Raw genomic sequence first — 21580 nt, 5'->3', positions numbered from 1 at the left:
TTTTAAGTATTCAATAATTTATCTCTGCTTCAATCTTACTGATCTTACAGTATCACTTTGAAATGTTTCTGTATTTTTTTTTATATTCTTAATAAAATTAATCACTCAATGTGATTTTGGATCTGGCTATAAAAATTCTTTGTGATCTCAAAACTATAAACTGGATTGAAGGAAATGTTTATAATCATTGCCAAATTATATATTCTCTATTGGGCATTCATCTTTTCCTTGGAAACCATGCAAAACCAGACTTTTATAACTGAATTTGTCTTCTTGGGACTTTCACAGAATCCAAATGTTCAAAAACTAATATTTATCATATGTTTAGTGGTCTATATTGCAACTATTGGGGGAAACTTGATGATTGTGGTAACTGTTGTCTCTAGCCCTACACTGCTGGGCTCTCCCATGTATTTCTTCCTGGCTTTCCTGTCTTTCCTGGATGCAAGCTTCTCCTCTGCCATGACACCCAAGATGATTGTAGATTCTCTTTACAAGAGAAAAACGATCTCCTTTGAAGGATGCATGATACAACTTTTTGCTGAACATTTTTTTGGTGGGGCTGAGGTAATAGTACTGTCAGCCATGGCCTATGACCGCTATGTTGCTATTTGCAAGCCCTTACACTATTCTTCCATCATGACCCTGAAGCTCTGTGGTACTCTAGTGGGTGTGGCCTGGGCAGGAGGATTCTTACACTCTATTATCCAAATTATCTTCACTTTGCAGCTGCCTTTCTGTGGACCCAATGTCATTGATCACTTCATATGTGACTTGTACCCTTTATTGGAGCTTGCTTGCACTGACACTCACATCTTTGGCCTTTTGGTGGTTGCCAATAGTGGGTTTATCTGCATCATAATCTTCTTTTTGTTGCTTGCCTCCTATGGTTTTATCTTGCTTTCTCTGAGAAATCACAGTTCTGAAGGGCAATGGAAAGCTCTGTCTACTTGTGGATCCCATATTGCTGTTGTGGTCTTGTTCTTTGTTCCGTGTATATTTACATATGTAAGGCCTCCCACTGCCTTCTCTCTTGACAAAATAGTAGCAATATTTTATACCATGCTGTCCCCCTTGCTTAATCCTATGATTTACACTTTTAGGAATAAGGACATGAAAAATGCCATAAGGAAAGTATGGAAGAGATTGACAATAAATTCGGATAAAAAATAAAATAATATTATGCTTTTATCAAAATTAATATAAAAGTTAAAAGGTCAAAATTATTTCATTTAAATACTACAGTCTGTTAATTATATGTATGGAAATAAGGGATTTCTGCAGAAATAGAATGTTGTTTTTCCTTTAAAATCTGGAATTTCTCCAGACTAGAAAACTCAATACTAATGTGGTTAAATTTATTTTACACTTACTAGGAATTTATTAATAAAAATAATTAACCAAATTACCATCTATAAATTACCTATTAACTCCATGCTTTTAAAAAAGTGTATCCGAGAGTCAAAATTTCTTAGACATTTGGGTGAAAATTTACTTATGCCATCTATTATAAGTAAAAAGAAATTTCAATTTATGGTAGTGATCTCAGTAACAGTCAGAATTTAGGAAGGACAGAAGGAAAATCTTCACAAATTTACTATAGGTTACCTGTCTTTTGTGACTCCATTTTGTCATAAGAGTCATATGTCATCTGCTATAGATTTTGGATCATTTCATGATATCTTGAGAGATAATATGTAGTTAAGCCATTTATAACATGCTAGTGCATTCTCATTTGTTAGGTTGAGAAACATTTTGTCAGACAGAGTGGGGATGGAGATGGGAGGAGCCCATAATTGTATTTGAATGATCATCTAAACAGTGATTCTAAAGATTCCACAAAACTAAAACAGCTAGTCAAGTAACTCTTCTGTCTCCTAAGGTGCAATAAAATATAGGGCCACTATAGAATTAAAAAAATAAGTTTTTTAAAGAAGTTTATATTTCAAATTATATATTTAATTTAATCTTTTAAAATTTTAATCCAAACTAAAAACTTTTATTGGAATTTAACAATAATGAAACCATTTAAATTTAGATAAACCTGTGTGTTGTAGTTTTGCGATACTGTCCTATTGATTTTTGTTATGGCCAAACAGTCTAACTAAAACTGAATAATTGTTTTGTACTTCTGTCCAAAAACTTTAAAGTTACAAAGAAAGAGATGTGCAGAACATGAAGAACAAAGAATAGAGGGGTTTCTGATCCACACAAATTTCAAGAAAAAAATCATAAACACTTACATAAACAAAAGTTTTTCTGGGTTGGGCGTATTAAAACACTTAAAAGATAAGGGAGATAAAAATTGTAATTATCTGTCATAAACACAAATTTTATAATATTAAATGGAAAAATCTCATATTTAGTATTTTTTATAATGCTCACCTTCCTTTGATTTGACATTTTTTGTACTGTTTGCTTTCTTGATGATAGCAGTTCTAACAGTTGTGAAAGAGGATTTCAATACAGTTTTTGATTTAAATTTCCTGATTGACTAAGTATATTTTTAATTAAAAGTTTAGCTCATTGTTGTACATACTTTTATATTCTTCATAGAATAGTCTACTCTATCTGATGGTAGCAGTATGTGAGGACTAGAATGTTGTTAATGTAAAATGAAATTATTATGTTTTAAGAAGAAAAGGAAGACACCATCAGAAAACATGCAGTTCTTTATCTTTTTTATAAATTTTCAAATAAACAGCAACCTGTTTGGAAAATATGCCCATTGTTACAAGAGTAGCATGCATGTTATTAGAGTAACCAACCATTTTTATTCTTCTCTTTTTTTTATTTTAACTTTTAAAAAATTAAGGCTAACTCTATGAAACAGAACTGATATATTACATGACATTTTTAGTTGGGTTAAAAACCAGAGACCAAATAGGTCATTGGCCCTACAGAAAAATTGATACTATTATTTGTAATATTGCGGCAATAAAATTATCTCTAATCAATGATCATTGCACTGATCAAGACTGTTAAAAAAAAAGGTTCTTCTTGCAGTAAGTGGTACAAGCTTCAATAAATTCAGTCCTAAATTGGCTGTCTTTATCACACCTTTACCCTCCATCCTCAGTGTATAAGTGGAAAAAAAGACAAGGCTGAAGAACCAGAAGTGATCAATGAATTTAAAACAAAGTATTCTAGACACAAGAAGACAGGTTCACATAGGAACTCAAAAGACAGACAAAATGCACAGTGATAGCACAAGGACAAACCAGAAAAAATCCTAAAACAGTGCAAGGCAAGTAGGCATACAGACCCACCCCTAACTAAGAAGTTACTTATGATATTTTAATTTTATATGTCAGCACATCTACTTTGCAATTTGATTATAAAAATTTCCCATTTTCAGTCAGCAACAGCTTCATGGAAGAAAATATAAAGTGTAAAAAAGCCCCTAACCAAAGATATCTAGGAAATTTAGGACAAAAATGAAAAAAAAATACCTAAATATTGTAGGTTAGAGGAGAGTGAAGATTCCCATTGCAGATCAGTTGTGATTAAAAAAAAAAAAAAAAAACTTGCATGGTATTCGTACAGAGACAACAGATGCTGGGGAGGACGTGGAGAAAGAGGAAAACTCATCCACTGTTGGTGGGACTAGTGGTTCCTCAGAAAACTGAACATATTAATACCTGAAGACCCAGCAATACCACTCCTGGGCATATTCCCAAAATAGGCTCCAACAAATAACCAGGACACATGCACAACCATGCTCATAGCAGCCTTATTTATAATATCCAGAAGCTAGAAAGACCCCAAAAGTTTTTCAACAGAGGAATGGATACAGAAACTGTGGTACAAATACACAATGGTGTACTACTCAGCTATCAAAAACAATGACTTCATGAAATTCCTAGGCAAATGGATGGAACTTGAAGATATCATCCTGAGTGGTTAACCTAGTCACAAAAGAGCACACATGGTACTTATAAGTGGATACTGGCCCCAAAAGCTCAGAATACCCAAGAAACCATCCACAGATCTTATGAAGTCCAAAAAGAAGGATGACCAGAATGTGGATACCTCAGTATTTCTTAGAAGGAAGAACAAAACATTCATGAGAGAAAATAAAAAGACAAATAGAGAAGCAGGGATTGGAGAAAGTTCATCCAGAGATTGCCTGGGGATACATCCTATATGCAACCACTAAATCCACACACTACTTCTGATGCTAAGTACTCCTTACTGGCAAGAACCTGATATCTATGCCTCCTCATTCTGATACTGAGGAGGATGCTTGCAGTTAACCACCAGACTGAATATGAAGACCTCAATGAAGATGGTAGTTGAAAGGAGTAAAGGATCTTAAAAGGTCTGCAACACCATGGAAAGAACAAAATTATCAACTTACCAAACACACCACAGTTCCCAGGGACTTTAACACAAACCAATGAGTTCACATGGAGAAACCCATGCCTACAGGTGCATATGCAGCAGAGGATGTCATTCTCTGGCATCAGTGGTAGAAGAGGCCTTTGGTTCAGTGAAGGACTGTTTATCCAGTGTAGGGAAATGCCAAGGTGCTGAAGTGAGGAGGGCAGTTGAGAGAGGTAGCACTTTCATGGAGGCAATGGGAGGATGAGTGGGGATGGGATTGAAGGAAAGGTGTAACATTTGAAATGTAAAGGCAGAGAATTTTATTTTGGGGGAAAAACAAAATAAAACAAACAAACAAAACCTGAGGGGCTAGAAAATATTTTTCACAAAAATTATAGATGAAAATTTCTTAAACTAAAGAAAGAGATGGCCATACATGTACAAGAAACCTACAGAACAACAAATAGATTGGACCAGAAAATAAATTCTTGCCCTAACTTAATAATCCAAACACTAAATTCACTGAGCAAGAAAAAATATTAAAAACAGTAGTGGGAAAAGGTCAAGTAACAAATGCCATGTTTACCCTAAGAGAACATAGATGCCAGCTCAGTCTACAATACATAGCAAAACTCTCAATAAATACATAGAAAAGTCAAAATACTCCACAACAATTAAACATGCTTATACAACCCTACAAAGAATATTAGAGGAAAAACTCCAACAAAATGAGGGGAACATATTAAAAAAAACAACCAAACAAAAAATTAATAATCTCAACAAACCCAAAAGAAGAGAAATACACAAATATAATACCACAATTAACAAAAAAAATTGTAACAGGAACATAAGTCAATTATCTAATTAAAAAAATAGGCTAACAGACTGGATATGTCAACATGAGTCAGCATTTTGCTGCATCCAGGAAACATTCCTCACTGACAAAGACAGAAGCTTCCTCATAGGAAAAGGCTGAAGAATATTTTTTTCTAACCAAATGTTCCCAAGAAACAAGATGGAGTAGCAATTCTAATACTCCTTAAAATAGACTTTCAACCAAAAGTTATCAAATAAAAGGTGGGGGAAAAATACTTCATACTCATTGAAGGAAAAAAAAATCTATTGAGATTAACTCTCAATTCTGAACATCTTTGCCCCAAATGCAAAGGTACCCACATTTGTAAAACAAATGTTCCTAAAGCTTAAAACATGCATTGATCCTGAAAAAATAATAGTGGGAAACTTGAACAGCCTACTATCACCAATGGGCAGATCATGGAAATAGAAACTAAATGGAAATACAGTAAAAGTAACAGACATTATAAAACAAGTGAACCTAACAGATTTATACAGAACATTTCACCTTAAAGCAAATTAATATACCTACCTCATGGTGCTTTCTCAAAAACTGACCATATAATCTGATACTAAACAAGCCTCAACAGATACAAGAATATTGTAATAATTTCCTGCATTCTAAAAGATCAACAAGAACTAAGGGTGGTTTTCAATAACAACACAAACATTAGAAACAAAATTACTCATAGAAACTGAACAACTGTCTATTCAATGATGCCTTGGTCAGGGAGAAAATAAAGGCAAGAAACAAAAAACAAAAGCATTTTCAACAAACTGTACATGTTCTACGGGTGGTCTGCATGTAGAAGAATGCCAATTGATCCATTCTTATCTCCTTATACTAAGCTCACGTTCAAAACTGTACATGTTCTACGGGTGGTCTGCATGTAGAAGAATGCCAATTGATCCATTCTTATCTCCTTATACTAAGTTCACATTCAAGTGGATTAAGAACCTCCACATAAAACAAGATATACTCACTCTAAATGGCAAACATCATTGAGCATATTGGCACAGGGAAATTTTTCCTGAGGAGAGCACCAGTGCTTCATGCTCTAAGAGTAACAATTCTCAAATTGAGCCTCATGAAACTGAAATTACTCATAAGGCAAAGAATACTGTAAAATAGGACAAAATGGCAACCTACACATTGGGAAAAGATTGTTACCAACTTTATATCTGATAGAGTGTTAATATCAAAAATACACAAAGAATTTAAGAAGCTAGGTTCCAGACAACCAAATAATCTAATTTTAAAAAGGGATACAGAGCTAAACAAAGAATTTTCAACTGAGGAATCTTGAATAGTTGAGTAGCATCTAAAGAAATTTTCACATTTGTAGTCATCAAGGAAATGCAAATTAAAATGACACCAAGGAAGCTGTGGCTTCTGTCCACAGGTATGTTTTCAGTGAGGTGATGCTTGATGGCTTTCAATGGAGACAGTGCTACTCTCTGCTGGTGTGGAAAATCCCATGAGATATAAAATGGGCTAAAACCTAAATAATACACTTTGGAGGTGTGACTCTGAGATGCTTCTGTCAGTAAGTTATTGAAGAAATAAATACATAGAATCCAACATAGAATCAGAGGTGGAACTCCAGGAACATGAAGGTATTGGACTACAGAGGCTCTGAAAGTTTTCTCTTCTCAGGAAGGTCCTTAGCAGAGCTTTGATCTAGATCCTGGACATATCCCCACAGCACAGGAGTGACAGCCTTCAGAAGCTGACCAGTGCTCTTCTTGGTATACGTCTGTAATTTCTGGGATGTCAGAAAAAAACATGTTCACTCTTAAGTAGTACAAATTCTAACAAATCAAGTTGAAGTAATAATGCTTGATTATTCAAATAGCAGTCTTTAATAAAAAAATGAACTGGAAGCAATCACCAGGCATGTTTATGGTGGCATTTTTCTTCAAATGAAAGATTTTGTTGTGGGTTCTAACACATTTGATATCATTAACAACACTTGGAGAATTTATGGAATGGGTTAATACTTTGTGGATTTAAAATTAGGGGAAAAAACATCTTTTCAAACCACTTTAGATAGATTTAATAAATAAATTTTCACTTTCAAAAAAATAAAATAACCTTGATATTCCACATTACATCAATCAGACTGACTAAGATCAAAAACTCAAGTGATACCACCTTTTTGTGAGAATGTGGAGAAAGAGGGACACTCCTCCATTGCTGGTGGAATTGCAACATGGTGCAATCATGTTGGAAAATATTTTAGCAATTTAGCACTTCCACAGAAAATTGAAAATATTTCTACCTAAAAACCGAGCAATACCACTACCATATATATACTGGAAAGATGTTCCAAAATTTAACAAGGACTCATTCTCCACTATGCTCTTAGCAGTCTTATTTGTAATAGCTATAAACTGGAGACAGCTCTATGTCCCTCAACAAAAAAAAAAAAAAAAAAAAAAAAAAAAAAAAAAAAAATGGGTACAGGAAATGTGGCACATTCATACAATGGGATAATAGTTGGCTATTAAAATGATGACTTCATGAATTTTGCAGGCAAATGTATGGAACTCAAAAAATCATCCTTATTGGTAACTCAGATACCAAAGGACACACATAGTATATACCCACTAATAAGTAAATATTAGCCCAAAAGTCAGTGTACCCATGATATAACTCACAAAACATGAAATTTAATAAGAAGGAAGGCCAAAGAATGGCTGCTTCAATTCCACTTGGAAGGGGAAACAAAATAATCACAAGACATAGAGGGAGGGAATGATTGAGTGATATAGGGAAGGGGGAGGAAAAAGAGGGGGTTCAGACACAGAGAAGTCCAGAGGGCCAGGAGAATAAATAGAAATATGTAGCAGTGGCGGAGGGGTATAGAGGGGACCACTAGAAAGTCCCAGAAGCCAGGGATTTAAGAAACTCCCAGAACCCAGTGGGGATTACATTAGCTGAAATTCCCAACAGAGAGGAGATAGAACCTGAAGAGACCACCTTCAGAAGAAAAGCTTGGCCCCCAGTTTAGGTATATTTCCACCCACCCTTCTCAAAAAATTTAACCCAGAATTGTGTGTATCTAATAAAATGAAGGGTAAAAAAAATGGAACAGAGACTAAGGTAAAGGTCATCCAGAGATTGCCTACTTTGGGATCCCATCCAGAGAAAACAAACCCCAACACTATTGCTGATGCCAAGATGTGATAGTAGACAGGAACGTAGTATGGCTATCTCTGAGAGTCTCTGGGAGCATCTGACTAATACAGATGAAGATACATCCAACCATTGGACTGAGTCCAACAACCACAAATGGAAGAGTTAGGGGAATAACTGAAGGAGCTGAAAGGGATTGCAACCACATAGGAAGAACAATGACATCAGAGAGCCCAGAGACTAAACCACTCACCAAAGAGTATACATGAATGGATCCAGGGCTCCCACTACATATGTAACAGAGGATAGCCTTATCTGACATCAATTAGAAGTGAAAGACTTGATTCTGTGGTAGCTTGATGCCTCACCAAAGAAGGTTGCTAGATAGGTGAGTTTGAAATGGTTAGGTGGGGTCCACCCTCTTAGAGACAAAGTAGAGGGGGCATGAGGTGGAGGTTTGTGAAGATGAGACATTTTAAATGTAAATAAATAAATCAAAAAGAAAAAAACAAAAACCAAAAATGTGTCTCCTTTTTATTTCCTTCCTCCAAATTCCTATACAGCTCTTTCTGCTCTTTTTAAAGACATAGACATTTTCTTTAGAGTTAATTATTTTATTATTTACATTCCAAATGTTGCCTCTCTTCCAGTCCCCCTCTCAGAGTTCTTCACCCCATTTCTCCTTTCCTTTGCATTTGAGAGGGTATCCCCTGCTTCTTTTCCTACCAACATCCCCCTTCACTGGGACATCAAGTCTCTTCTCCCACTAAGGCTGGACAAGGACGTTCTCTGCTACAAATATTCCAGGGTCTTTGGGTGTTGTATGCTCTTTCATTGGTAGCTTAGTCCCTGGGAGGTCCCAGGGCTCTGGTTTAGTTGACCTTGTTGGTCTTCCTATGAAGTTGTCATCTGCTTCAGTTTCTTCCAACGTTCCTGTCTTTTACAGGAGCCCCAGAATGTCATCCAATGTTTGGCTGTAAGTATCTGCATCTGTCTCAGTCAAGCTCACAGAGCCTCTCAGAGGTCAGCCATGCCAGATTCTGTCTTCAAGTACAACATAGAATGAGTAATAGGGTTAGGTTTGGGTGTGTACCTATGGGATGGATACCAAGTTGGTCTGGTCACTTGATGGCCTTTCTTTCAGTTTCTCCTCCATTTTGTCTCTGCATTTATTTTAGACAGGAACAATTCTGGGTCAAAAATTTTAAAGATGGACTGGTTACTCTATCCCTCCACTGGGGGTTCTGTCTACACTGTCTACCTATTGGAGGTGGTTTCTTCATGTTCTATCTCTACACTGTTGGGCATTTTGGCTAAGGTCACTCCCATTGAGTCCTGAAAATCTCTAAGTCTCGGGTCTCTGAGAATTTCTCAAGATTCTACCACCCTCCATTCCTTGAAACTACATATTTTCATTCATTATCCTGGTCCTCAGGAATTCTCTCTTATCCCCCAACCCCATATTTAGTCCTGCCTCCTTTATTTATTTATTTGTTTCTTTGCTTCAGTAATTGTTATTTTAAGGTGAGACCTTTTAATATCTAATCTACATGAGTTTTAAAATTCATTGTTGAGTATTTTGTTAACAGCCTTCAGATGAAGATGTAGAACTCTCATCTCAGCTTCTCCTGCACCATGCCTGCCTGGATGTTGCCCTGTGCCCTCCTTGATAATAATGGAGTGCACCTCTGAACCTCTGAAATTAAAGTGTCATAGTCAGGGCTCCAGGAAGGCTCTAAAGCTATTCAAAGGCTAGGAAATAGGATATTATCAGAAACACCAAGTTAGTTGACCCAGCTGAATGGACAAGAAGCAATCATATTGACTAGACTAATTTATAACAACTTTCAGTAAGCTCAGAGCTCATCAGTTTATATTGCACAGTGAAATCCTGAGTGGTATCTGTTGGACAAATGAAAATCTGCTAAGACAAATATAGACTACAGACAGAAATTAAAGTCCAGGGGCTTGAAGGTAAAATCTTACTTTTATTACTTGTATGCCCATAGTGCTTATAATAGTGGGATCAGAGGAGTCCTAAGACCAGGAAAGAGATTCCATCTTCAGGAATACATACACAAATGTGGAAACTTAGGCTGTACTTATCTGGAGTCCATGTGACCTCTGACATGTAAGAATCAATGTCTTATGATTTGTTGGACACACTGAAGCTTTCATGGATTCTTAGTTTACCAAAAGAGATAAGACTATATTGGTACCTAGATCATGCTGGGTGAGAGCCAGTCTCACAGTAATGGTGGCACACTTAAGAACAAAGGAGAGACCACCACTGATGCTCTGAGGGACTCATCAGGAGCCTTCTGGATACAGGAATCGAGAAGTAGTTGGAAACAAGATCCTTCTGTTTTCAGTCTGTTCCCTGTGCTGACCTTGTGCCACATATCTCTCTACCCTGGGCCCTGCTGGGAAAAGTTGGTCCCCTAATACTGCTGACACATAGGCTTGTAGGAGGGTCAAGCAACTGGCAGAACAAGCAAAATCAGCTAAAACCAAAGACGAGCAGATGGCAAGAGGCAGTTTGAAGAACATAAATAACAGATACCAAGTCCACTTGGCATCATTGGAACCCAGTTCCCACACCACAGCAAGTTCTGAATACTCAAGCACATTGGAAAAGATATATTATGATTTAAAATCACAACTCATGATGATGTTATATCACTTCAAGAAATTCAAAATAATACTCTTAAAGAAATACCGGACAACACAGGTAAACAGGTAGAAGCCCTTAAAGAGAAAACAAAAATCAACAAAACAGGTAAAGGGATTAAACATAACTATTCAGAATCTAAAAATGGTAATAGAAACAAGTAATCACAAAAAGAGACAACTCTAGAGATAGAAAATCTAGGAAAGAGATCAGGAGTCAAAAATACAGGCATCATAAATAGAATACAAGATATGAAAGAGACAATCCCAGGGACAGAAGATACCATAGAAAACAGGACAAAACAGTCAATGAAAATGCAAAATGCATAAAGGCCCTAACCCAAAACCTACAGGAAATCCAGGATTCAATGAGAAGATCAAACCTGAGGATAAAAGGCATAAAAGAGAGTAAAAATATCCAAGTTAAAGGGCCAGTAAATTTCTTCAACATAATTATAGAAGAAAATTTTCCTAACCTAACAAAGGAAATACCCATAAATATGCAATAAGCCTACAGAACTCCAAATAGAGTGAACCAGAAAAGAAATTTTTTCTATCAGAAAATAGTCAACCAGCAAATGCACAAAACAAAGTATATTAAAATTAGAAAGGGGAAAATTTCAAGTAAACTGTAAAGGCAGACCTATCAGAAAGTAATTAAATACTTTTTAGAATTTAGTTAAAATGAAAACCCAAAATACCTTAACTTATGGAACACAATGAAAGCAGTGCTAAGAGGAAAAATCATAGCTCTGAGTGCCTTCAAAGAGAATCTGAAGACAGCATACACTAGCTGCTTGGCAGCATACCTAGAAGCTCTAGACAAAAAGAAGCAAATGTATCCAGTAGGAGTAGAGGGCAGGAAATTATAAAACTCAGGGCTGAAATTAACCAAGTAGAAACAAAATGAAAACTGTACAAAAAAATCAACAAAACCTGGAGTTTGTTCTTTAAGAAGATCAGCACAACACATATACCCTTAGCCAGACTAATCAGAGGTAACAGAGATATTATCCAAGTTAACAAAATCAGAAATGAAAAGGGAGTCATAAAAACAGAAACCAAGGAAATTTTTTAAAAATCGGATTTCAGTACAAAAGCCTATACTGTAATACAGATCTTTCCTTTGTTTATCTGGAGTCACACAAAGTATTTTAATATTATTTGGGACTATTGTAAAGGATAAAATTTTCCTAATTTTTTCTCAGCCTTTTTATCCTTTGAGTAGAGAAAGACTATTTATTTCTTTGAGTTAATTTTATATCAAGCCACTTTGCTGAAGTTGTTTATCAGCTTTAGGATTTCTTTAGAGGAATTTTTGGGTCACTTAAGTATACTATAATATCTTCTGCAAACAGTAATAATTTGACTTCTTCCTTTTCAATTTGTTGTCTGACCTCCTTTTGTTGTCTGATTGCTATGACTAGGACATTGAGTACTATATAGAGAGTAGGCACCCTTGTCTAGTACCTAATTTTGGTGGGATTGCTTTGTTCTAAAATCAACAATAGAGAAATTGAACCTCATGAAATCGCAAAGTTTCTGTAAGGCACATGACACTGTCAATAGGACAAAACTACAATCAACAGATTGGGAAAAGAACTTTACTAATCCTATATCCGATAGAGGTCTGATATCCAATATATACAAAGAACTCAAGAAGTTAGAATCCAGAGGATCAAATAACCATATTTAAAAATGGTGGACAGAGATAATCAGATAATTCTCAACAGAGAATTATCAAATGGCCAACAAGCACCTAAAGAAAATTTCAACATCTCCAGTCATCAGAGAAATGCAAATAAAAACAACCTTGAGATTTCACATCACACCAGTCAGATTGTCTAATATCAAAAACTAGTATGACAGAAGATGCTGGCAAAAATATGGAGAAAGAAGAACACTTCTGCATTGTTGGCGGAATTGCAAGCTGGTAAATCCAGTCTGGAAATCACTCTGGTAGTTCTTCTGAGAATTGGACATAGTGTTACCTGAGGACCCAGCTATACCACTCTTGGGCATATACCCAAAAGATTCTCTTACATATAAAAAGGGCACATGCTCTACTGTGTTTATAGCCATTTTATTTATTATAGCCAGAAGCTGGAAATAACCCAGATGTCCTTCAACAAAGGAATACATAACAGGAAATCTGGTACATTTACATAATGGTGTACTACTCAACTATTAATAGCAATGACTTTATGAAATTCTTAAGCAAATAAATGGATACTAGAAATTACCATCCTGAGTGATGTAACCCAGTCACAAAAGAACACATTGTATGCCCTCACTGCTATTTGGATATTAGCCCAAAAGTTCAGAAATCCTGCAATACAATTCACAGATTATGTGATGCTCAAGAAGAAAAAAGACCAAAGTGTGGTTGCTTCAGTTCTTCTTAGAGGGGGGAAAATACTCGCAGGTAAGAATACAGAGACAAAGTGTTGAACAAAAATTAAAGAGAAGGCTATCCAGAGATTGCCCCACCTGGGGAATCTATCCCGCATAAAGTCACCAAAACAACACCCTTGCAGATGACAAGTAATGCATGCATGCTGACAGCCAGAGATAGCTGTCTCCTGAGAGGCTTTGTCAGAAACTGACAAATAGAGAGAGGGATGCTCACAGCCAACCACTGAACAAAGAACATGGTTGCCAATGTTGCAGTTAGAGAGATGACTTAAGGAGCTAAAGGGGTTTGCAACCCCATATGAAGAAAAACACCAACCAGGCATATCCCCTCCCAGAGCTTCCAGGGACTAAACCACCAACCAAAGAATACACATGGAGGGACCCATGGCTTCAGCTGTATATGTAGCAGAGGATGTCCATGTTGGGCATCAATATAAGGAGAGGTTCTTGGTCCTGTGAAGGCTTGATGCTGTGTAAGGGAATGCCAGGGCAGAGAGGCAGGAGGGAATGTTAAATTGGGGAGCACAATCAAAGATGCAGGGGGTGGAGTGAATGTGATAGGTGATTTCAAGAGGGTAAACCAGGAAAGGGGATAAAAGTTGAAAGGTAAATTAAGAAAACATCCAATAAAGAAAAGAAGAAATGAAAATGCCTTTAGCATGGAGTATGAGATATATGATTGTTATCAGGTAAGGTATAAAACTGTAGGGGCAAATTACTTTTAACACACCTTCAAAGTGCCCCTTCTTTTATTTTTCACTACAACTTTAAGATACATGATGAACATATCAAGAATTTCTTCTGTGTGCCACTGCAAACTTTTAACATATGTTCCATGTCTATGAGATATGTAATCTCTGAAACATGCCTGTTAACTTTCTTCTTAAGATATGGCCTTAATGTGTACATACTCATAACCCTACTCATCACATGCAAACTTTTAAATGAATTTATGTACTACCCAAATAAAATGACTACACTATTTTTAAAAAAATTAAGGGCTTTCTAACCATAGTAATAAATGTGCTTTAAAAACTCTAGCAACTATAAAAACACAAAGAAGGTATCACAATACAGGAATAAAGAGACCATTAAAATCCAGGAGATTTTAAAATGTAGGTTTTCTTGTGGTATCCTAAATGATCTCAAGTTCTCAATATTTTCTCTCTATTTTCTACAAGATTCTCTAAGTTCCCCTTCATATATGGCTGCACTTTTTTCCATCAATTGATAGGTGACCCTTTCAGAGAACATTTATGCTAGGTTCCTCAATGTAAGTGTAGAATAACATTAATAGTGTGAGGGATTGGCTATTTTATCATGGCATAGGTCTTAGGTTAGAATAATTTTTGGTTGGCCAATCGCTCAATTGTTACTCCATCTTTAACTCTGCACATCTTGAAGGCAGGACACATTGTTGGTTGATGTTTTTATGAGTGAGTTAGTGTCCCAATCCCTTCATTGTAAGTCTTACCTGGGTACAGAAAATGGCTGTTTCAAATTTTATATCTTTTATTACAGGTTTTAGTTAAGGTCACTCTCAAAGGTTATTGGGAGTTTTCCATGTTCTAGGTTTCTAGGTCATCCCAGAAATATCTTTCCTAATCCCAGTTCTTTCTTTCTCTGTCCTTTCCAAATTTGATCCCTCCTGTTCCCTTTCCACCCTATACCACCACATTTCCTCCTTACAGGCACCCCCATTCCTATTTTATTTTTCTTTCTCAATGAAGCTGGGCACAGAGCGACTCAAAGAGTGTGAACCACCAACCTCACTACATGTATGTGAAAGATGTCCAGCTTAGTCTTCAGGTGGGACCCATAACAACTGGAGGTGGCATTATCTCTGACTTTGTTGTTTTTCTTTGGGTCCGCTCCCTTAACTAGACTTCTTTGTCTAGGCTCTGTAGGAAAAGATGTGCCTATTCTACTGGAACATGCAACTTGACATGCCAAAGCAGGTTGATATCTGCAGGAGTGATTCATTCTTTAAAGAGGAAGGGAGTAGAAAAATGGGGAAATGGAGGTGAGACAGAGAGACTGGAAGGAAAGGAGAGAGGAGAACTTGCAATTGGGATATAAAGCCAATAAATTAATAAAAAAATAAATAAAAGTTAGCATAAAATAATACCCAAGAGAATAAGGGTCATTCTCCCAGGCTGGTGACATCTCAGGGACACCTCTATAAACTACAGTGACAACAAAGGAGGGAAGCTTTGGCTTTGTTTTACTTGCATCCTGAAACCAAGCTGATGGCTAGACCAGAGTGGCAATGCTAACATACTTTTCATTAACTTCCAGAATCACCATTTTTTCTCTCAGATGTGGACTGGAGTTGGATACAAGCAGAAGCATGGCCACCACTGAATGGATTACTACATAAAGAATAGGAGATGCCTATTTTCAGATTTTTCACAGCAGTAAATCAGTGTTATATTTCAGGTAAATTCCAACATTTTCAAAAATGATTATGAATTATAACAGAATACTTTAAATGTGGACACTGTTTATCAGGTTATTATACTTAAAGCAACATGGAGCATCAGTATATAAATGTGTGTAAGGAATTTTACACACTCACTGCTCAGAGTCCACATCATTCATGTGGATATTAAAATTATGAGCTATCAGTAAATCAGTAATAAAGATGATGCTCATGGATCAGATACCAGCAAATAAAACTAATAATTAATTACAAATAAACTAATAATAAACAATGTACTAATAAAGATCAAAGAATTTCTTCCTTCTTCTTTTCTTTTCCCCTCTCTCATTTCTTTCTTTTCTTCATTTGACTATCTGCTTCTTTAAGTCTAATGGAATTAAACACATTTTCAACTTGTCATTTTTGAAGCTGAAAAAAGTAACTGAGAAATGACACAAGTGCTATTTTTTTATCATCGTCAACAGAGGTTTATTTGTTCTTTGTTAAAAACAATTTCAGTGGGTAACACTATGTTCTTATTGTTCTGATATTATTGATTAGAAAGTAGTATATTTTGAAGTTGTATAGATGGTGACACAGGAGCTTGATTGGTTGAGGCAGTTATTTATATTACATAGCTATTGAAATATAATCATCCAATAACTGAACACTAGGTATGATACAGAGGGTACTAAATCAGGAAGAGTGACATAAGTAAAAGTGAAGTCTGCTCTTTACTTAACCTTCTGTATGTGGTAGAGACAGCCTCTGAACTGTTAAAAAACAATCCAATCAATTAAAGACATGGACTGCTTCAGGACTCATGATTATGATTTGGTCTCTCTTAAAATAAACAGAAACACCCAGACACCAAAAGAGAAGTTTCAGAAATCCATTAGTAAGCCAGGAAAGGGGACAGTAAAAGTTGTTTCCTCTATGCCAGAAACAGTAAAAAAAAGCAAAGCCAAGGCATTTTGGAAAAGCAGGAGCCAGATATAGGTTATTAATATGACAAGTAATGGGGTTTTTCTCCCTTTGCATTTTCATTGTGTAAAATGCCATTCCATTCTGACATTTCACACATAGACCTCATGCTTTTCTGCTGTCTTCCATTCTTTTCCCATTCTACTTTAGTTGTAAATGACAACTGGTAAATCAGTAGTGAAAATTTTCATTTATTGTAAATAATTACTGTCTTATCCATTAACTTTATAGCATTTGTTTCAGAACACTGTTTCCTTAGATATAGCATGAGAGTGGCTGGAGTTCATATAATGCATGCTAGTATGAAATTGATGTTAGGACACTATAAAAATTACTTGTAAAATTAAGTGAACTGTCACATGATAGATATGTAAACATATGAAGTAATTTTTACCTTTTTTAAAGATTATATGTTTCCATTATTGAAATATATAACTTTCTTTTCAGTGCAAACATGTTATTCTTAATGCACACATATATTTGTATGCATAAAAATACATACACTACCAGCTCAGCACCTGTTAATCTGCCCTCAACTTCGTTTAATCAGTCAATTAGTCCTAGCTTAGCATGCTAAATCTAACCTCTGCTTAATCATGTCTCTATTCTCCTGCCTGCTTCCCCAAGCCAGTAGAGGAAGCAGTCAATGGCCAATCTGCCTTAACGCCAAATAGCTTGTGACATTTTCTCCCTCTGTATCATGGCAATTTTTTTCTCCTCCCCCGTGTCTGCTAGACTTTCTGTCTTAAACCTGTATGTCCTGCCTATTCCATCTAGGTCATTGCCCTTATCATCTTTATTGATAAATAATCATTGGGCAATAGGATCTTCAGTGTTCTCAAGTAGCTTCCTAATCAAAGTATCAGAGCCATCCCCTACACATCACCAAGTACCTATGAGGTTTCCTGCTATGCCACTTTTTATTTTAGTTATATTAGATGTAATATATATATATATATATATATATATATATATATATATATATATATGTGTGTGTGTGTGTGTGTGTGTGTGTGTGTGTGTGTGTGTGTGTGTGTGTGTGTGTGTGTATGCATATGTATATGTATATATGGGTGTGGTTAAGGAGCACAGATATAATCCACACTCCAGAAAAATATTTTTGTAGGCTGAGTATACAGTGAGTGTTGTGAGCAGTTAATGTTAAAAATATAAATACACCAGTCTTTGGGCAACAATCAGCTTATAGTTCCACAGGAAGTCACCGAGGATATCTTAACAAATATTCAGCTTGACTTATGGATGTTAGAAACATGACAAAGGGGAGAAGAAAATTCTTCCATGAAAGATCTTTGCAGCATCTATAATTAATTTCAGAAGAAGAAAACAATACCTGACCTAGGGTTGTGAGCATGGGGTAGAGGAAGAGTGCATTGGATAATGATTGGGTAATATATATGGCATTTTAAAAAAACCGAGTGAGTCAAAATTTCTTTCCTTAATTTTGTTAAATAGTAACCATTTTTCTTAATGTCCATATTTATACCAAAATATTAGTTAAAATATTACTTAAAATTTTGTATTTTAATTAATTACATTTAATAATTTTCAAGATAAATGATACACAAATAAAAAAATACATACACATGCATATGTATAGACATATTTATATCAAACATAAAACATTTTAAAGAAAAATATACAGATGTCTTTTGTGTTTGTGACTCCCTACAGAAAATGAATCACAAAGCTAAAATATTTACAGAAAGATTTGTGGAAATACAATCTTTGGGTAACCAAGTTTAATTTTCTTATGAAAATTAATTGCAGCTAAAATTGTAAAGCAATGATACTGTGAGTAAAATTTTCATTTTGATATTTTGAACTTGTCAATGTAATAGAGATGAGCAGGTAAGTTATCATGACTATGTTTTATAGTGAATTATCATAATTTTTAAAGCTTGTATCTGTGCAAATACTTAAATCAGAATACTCTATATTTGAGGGAACTTTCTCTTTTTCAGTTCATGTTATCACCAGTTTTAATTCATAATTGATTGATGGTTATCTGTTTCTGTATATCTAACTTGCTTGCCTTTTTCAGGATGTCTCACTGGTACAAGAACAAAGAAAGAGGATACTTTAAACTTTACAAAAAAAATGAAGACTATAAAGAACATAATTTTCCTGCAGTTTTTACAAAGGAAAAAAAAAATCTCCTTTACCCTGTTGATTCTGTAGAATCATCATGCATATAAGAGATTGAATCACTAAAGTCCCAGGTTGACTGACTTTTGTTTGTTTGAGCATAACATAATCCTGGATACAACTAGGATTTCAAGTCTGGAGAAATTGTTTTATAATTCTATTTGTAGTATTTCACTTAGCCTTTATAAAAACAGAATAGTTTTTTTGTTTTCAAAAGTTTGTATCATGTTATATAATGATTCAGTAAACTGTCACATTTTCAACATATGTATCATGTAGAGTGTTACATATTTTCCTACAGAACCTTCTGTTTTGTGAAGAACAAAGTAATTAATTAGATATTCCAATAGATCCACAGTTTTACATGCATTTGAGATGTGTTTATGATTTTAAAGAATTCCCTAAAAAGTCTTTACCACTTTTGGTGATAGATAAAGCAGTAGTCTGGTCAGTCAATAAAGACTTAAATTCTGCCCTTCATTTACATCCTGAATAGTTTTAAATGCATTTTAATCTTTCTTTTCAGGAAGTCAATAAAGATTGATGATGATAGCTGATCATTCAAATATAATCTATTCCTTTTTTGTCACCAAGTAGATGCTTTTATCTCCAATATTTTAGATGTGGGTATTTACATTATTCAATACATTATCTCAGTTTAGCATTACATGTATAATATTATACAAAATTATATGCTTAAAAACTTATAATATTATATTTTAATTGCAAATTAAACAAGGACCATCTTCTACATGATAATTATATAAACTTGAATAGGTTATTCTTTTCTCATAATTGCAGATTTACATGAACAAATTTTCCTTTAAGTGTTTCATAAGAATAATGCAAAATCAGAGTACTGTAACTGAGTTTATTCTTCTTGGACTTTCACAGAACACAAATGTTGAGAACATATTGTGTGCTGTATTTTTGTTTATCTACTTTGCAACTATTGGTGGCAATATGATAATTGTGGTGACCATAATTTACAGCCCTAAACTACTGGCCTCCCCCATGTACTTCTTCTTGATATTCCTGTCCTTCCTGGATGCCTGCACTTCTTCTACTGTCACCCCCAAGATGATTGTAGACTTTTTCTATGAAAAGAAGACCATATCCTTTGATTGCTGCATGACACAACTGTTTGCTATTCACTTCTTCACTGGGATAGAGGTGATTATTTTGTCAGCCATGGCTTATGACCGTTATGTGGCTATTTGTAAACCTTTACGCTATTCTTCCATTATGACCCAGAGGTTCTGTGGCATTTTGGTGATGGTGTCCTGTACAGGAGGCTTCTTACATTCTATTATACAAATTATCTTCATTTTGCAGTTGCCATTCTGTGGACCCAATGTCATTGATCATTACCTGTGTGACTTGTTCCCATTACTGAAACTTGCCTGCACTGAGCCACATATTTTTGTCATTTTGGTGTTTTCTAACAGTGGGTCTATAAGCATCATAATTTTTTCTATTTTGCTTGTCTCCTATGGTGTCATCTTGTTTTCTCTGAGAGCACACAGTTCTGAAGGGAGACGTAAAGCTCTCTCCACCTGTGGATCCCACATTACAGTTGTACTTTTATTCTTTGTCCCGTGCTTTTTAATATATGCACGACCTACTTCTGCCTTTGCTTCTGAAAAAAATGCATTTGTATTTTCTACCATCATAACACCACTTCTGAATCCTATGGTGTACACTTTCAGGAATAAGGAAATGAAGAATGCCATAAGAAAAATGTGGAAGAGATTGATAGTGGTTTCTTGTGACTATTAATATAGTATACTCACAATTCAGGAGTAGATAAGTGCAATGGGTAATGCACTTGTTTAAATATAAGCTATCTTTTCTGAAACCCAGCACCAATGGTAGCAGTCAGACATTGTAGCATAGTTTTAATGAAATTAGAAGGAAGTAAGGTATTACAAATTCCAATGATTCATACCAACACCAGTGAGGTCAAAGTTCATGATTCAGCCAAAATGCAGACATCCTAGATAACAGTATAATCTTCCTGAAATATAAACACATCCTTAATACCACATTTGATCTCTAACAATGGCTGTAATGTTAGTTTTAGATGGTATCTTTCATGTTTGGAAGTGATATTTAATTTAGGGACCAGACAAAGTGATGAATCAGAGAAAGATTTAACAGAATAAATCAGAGATAGGATACATATGTCCCAGGAAAACAGCACAAGAAAGAGAACAACATTTTGTTTTAAAAGAAATGTACAAACAATGGGTATGAATCTCATAAAAATCTGTAACAAAACACTAGATATGCTATGATGCCTCCTCATTCAATTTATGTGTTTATCGTCTATCATTCTCATAACAGATGCATGTGCTTTATATTATTCTTGAACATAGAGTTTCTACATATTTGGTTCATCTATCTCTACAAATCAGCTTAAGATATAATGATCTGATATCAGTGTACTAGTTGCTTTTATGGTTGAGAAATATCACGATAGAAATAAAACTATGAAATAAAATACTGAACACATTGGCAAAAACATATTCATTTTGTTACATTAGGCATCACAAACATTATTTATATTTTCTTGATTACAGTTGTATAGGTGTAGATTCTAT

At 35.1% G+C, this 21580-nt stretch overlaps 2 protein-coding genes across 2 annotated transcripts; both read left to right on the top strand.

The window, feature by feature from the left end:
- Positions 1-237: 237 nt before the first annotated feature.
- On the top strand, positions 238-1173 carry LOC308429024 (olfactory receptor 4C15-like; the record flags this gene model as incomplete). The annotated part of the gene is made up of 1 exon (XM_080927670.1): positions 238-1173. The coding sequence occupies one exon, from the start codon at positions 238-240 to the stop codon at positions 1171-1173; it is 936 nt and encodes a 311-aa protein (XP_080783796.1).
- Positions 1174-19820: 18647 nt separating this feature from the next.
- LOC308429026 (olfactory receptor 4C15-like) lies at positions 19821-20756 on the top strand (the record flags this gene model as incomplete). The annotated part of the gene is made up of 1 exon (XM_080927673.1): positions 19821-20756. One exon carries the CDS (start codon positions 19821-19823, stop codon positions 20754-20756), a length of 936 nt encoding a protein of 311 aa, XP_080783799.1.
- Between the last annotated feature and the right edge of the window lie 824 nt (positions 20757-21580).

The sequence above is a fragment of the Micromys minutus genome, assembly GCF_963924665.1.
Source record: "Micromys minutus genome assembly, chromosome: 13".
In the NCBI taxonomy this organism is placed as follows: domain Eukaryota; kingdom Metazoa; phylum Chordata; class Mammalia; order Rodentia; family Muridae; genus Micromys; species Micromys minutus.
Note: the sequence above shows the minus strand (reverse complement) of the source record. Positions and strands in the feature narration are given on the sequence as shown.